Source organism: Palaemon carinicauda, chromosome 9 (assembly GCF_036898095.1).
Source record: "Palaemon carinicauda isolate YSFRI2023 chromosome 9, ASM3689809v2, whole genome shotgun sequence".
Taxonomy (NCBI): domain Eukaryota; kingdom Metazoa; phylum Arthropoda; class Malacostraca; order Decapoda; family Palaemonidae; genus Palaemon; species Palaemon carinicauda.
In genome coordinates, this window is record NC_090733.1 from 114,525,602 (window position 1) to 114,528,101 (window position 2,500).

Below are 2,500 nucleotides of genomic sequence, written 5' to 3' on the forward strand. Positions count from 1 at the left end.
AAAACTAGTTTTGGAGAAGCAAATGAAGAAAAGACCAACAAGAAATTTTGTCGAGAGAGAGAGAGAGAGAGAGAGAGAGAGAGAGAGAGAGAGAATTTCATCACTTAATCCTTCTCGATCTGTTACATTGCTTTTGTTTCGGAAACCCTAAACAAGAGCAGTAAACAGCCAGAGCCATCTATCGGAAAGAGATCAAATAAAACCTAGTATCGTCTCACCACTTGATCTTCTTCCATCTTTGCCCGACGCTCTCCTGACAACACACTGACGAAATCAGCCGCATATCGCGGGCTATGAGGGCCACGTCCATAAGGTGTAAATTGCCCCAGCGGGGACACACCTGTTCCACGAGATAGAGGGATTTCGTGCGGTCCTCTTCGTAGCAGATGTCCAATAACTGTGGAGTCCGGGTGAGATGGAAAGAAAATACTTTAGAAGCCTGGTCACCGCGGTGTTATCGGGTTTAGGCTGAGGATCCGATACTAATGAGATTACCTAAGTATTTGATAAATTGTTTTGGGTCTCACTATCCCCCGAAGGTAGAATTCTTGTTATGTTACCTTGGAAAATATAAAAAATAATATAAAAATATCAGGGAAGTGTTAACTTGGTGAATATCTATATGAATACCAGTATCAATAAACATTCATCAATAAATATAACGTATTTATCTGCTAAGTATTCAATAAATTACTCTGCTTCTCGCTACCCACTAATGGTAGAATTCATGTTATGTTACCTTGGAAAATATAAAAAAAATACTATAAAGATATCAGGGAAGTGTTGGCTTGTGAAAGATTTATTAATGAATACCAGTATTAATAAACATTCATTAATAACTATACTGTAATTATCTCCTAAGTATTTAATAAATTGTTTTGCCTTTCGCTACTCACCAAAGGTAGAATTCACGTTATGTTACCTTGAAAAATATAAGTGTTGATAAATAACCCTTAATAAATATACTGTACTGTATTTCTTAGCATTTATATAAATTGTTTTGTGTCTCACTACCCATCGAAGGTAGATTTCAAGTTATGTTACCTTGGAAAATATAAAAATACTATAAAATTATTGGAAGTGTTGACTTGTGAATTTCTATAATATCAGTATTGATAAATAAGCATTACTAAACACACTGTAGTTATCATCTAAGTATTTAATAAATTGTTTTGTCTCTCACTATCCACCGTAGGTAGATTTATGTTATGCTATCTTTGAAAATGTAAATAATAAAAATATCAGGTAAGTGTTGACTTGTGAATATCTATATATTGATATCAGTATCAACAAATAATCATTAGTAAGTATATTTACTAAATCTATTATTTTGCATGAAATCCCTGCCATTTGAAATATATACAGTAGTTTAAACGTAACAATTAATGATTCTCTGGTATAGCCATTCCATTTATTCATAAATAAGCAATATATCTTCCCCTACAATGAATGCAATACACAATAAAACAGGCTTAGATAAGTCCTTTTATAGTTTATATATCAAATATCTTTTAATGTTGTTAATGTTTTTAAAAGATTCTATTTCAATTTTCATTTCTTCTTATATCGTTTATCAATTTCCTTTCCTCACTGGGCTATTTTTCCCTGTTGGAGCCCTTGGGCTTATAGCATCTTGCTTTTCCAACTAGGGTTGTACCTTAGCTAATAATAATAATAATAATAATAATAATAATAATAGATAAGCAATTTATCTTCCCTCTACAATGAATGCAATAAACAATAAAAAACTTAACAGTTATATCACAAAACAGCTATAATTAGAAAAAGCTCAATCGCAAGATGATACCTCAACAGCCTTCTTCTCAAAGGCGTCCTTCATACTTGAGTATTCCTTCCTGAGTTTTGTCTCCTCGGCGGAAAGCGAATCCGCCAGGAAGTGGTAAAGACACGTAGCCACGATGGCTGCGCTTAAAGGATTCTTACATTTATTCCACAAGTACAAAGCCAGTGTGCCCCTCCTACTGAGCACCGCAAACAGCAGCAGTTCCAAATATGGATCCTGGGAAAGGAAAGAACATAAAAAAGTGAGCAATACTGCAGACAAGCAATTAAAGACAGATCAAAACTTAGACCTACCCTGACATAATGGTATCTTTCAATTAACAAAGTTATAGTTGACTATTAAGATAATTCATAGCTTAATATAAAACTAAATATTTACAAGAAACTCAAAAGCCATCACGTGATATGTCACTATAACTAAAGTTGAGATTAGTAATGAGCCAAAGCTCCTCGTTGGAGATTTGAAGGGTAGACCCTAGTTTTATTTCCCTTGTGGCCTAAGCGCCTGTCACATCTCACCGGATAGCAATTACAGATAGGGAACGTAGACCCAAAATGTCACTTCGTTGAGGCACATTAGTGTCCGTTTTGTCTGTAGTTCCCTGGTGCTTCTCCGGCATTAGCCTGTTCTGTCTGTTACTTGGGCATTAGCCTATTCTGTCTGTTACCTTACTTCTCCGGCATTAGCCTGTTTTGT

General features: G+C 34.9%; 1 protein-coding gene across 1 annotated transcript in view; it reads right to left on the minus strand.

Moving 5' to 3' along the window:
* Positions 1-2,500, minus strand: part of LOC137647058 (transient receptor potential cation channel subfamily M member 2-like) — a 16,295-nt gene that overhangs the window by 6,236 nt on the left and 7,559 nt on the right. Inside the window, exons 8-9 of the mRNA XM_068380221.1 lie at positions 1,808-2,020; positions 219-397 (exon numbers count right to left, since the gene is read on the minus strand). Of these exons, the coding sequence (XP_068236322.1) occupies positions 219-397; positions 1,808-2,020 (392 nt within the window). The remainder of the gene's footprint in view (positions 1-218; positions 398-1,807; positions 2,021-2,500) is intronic.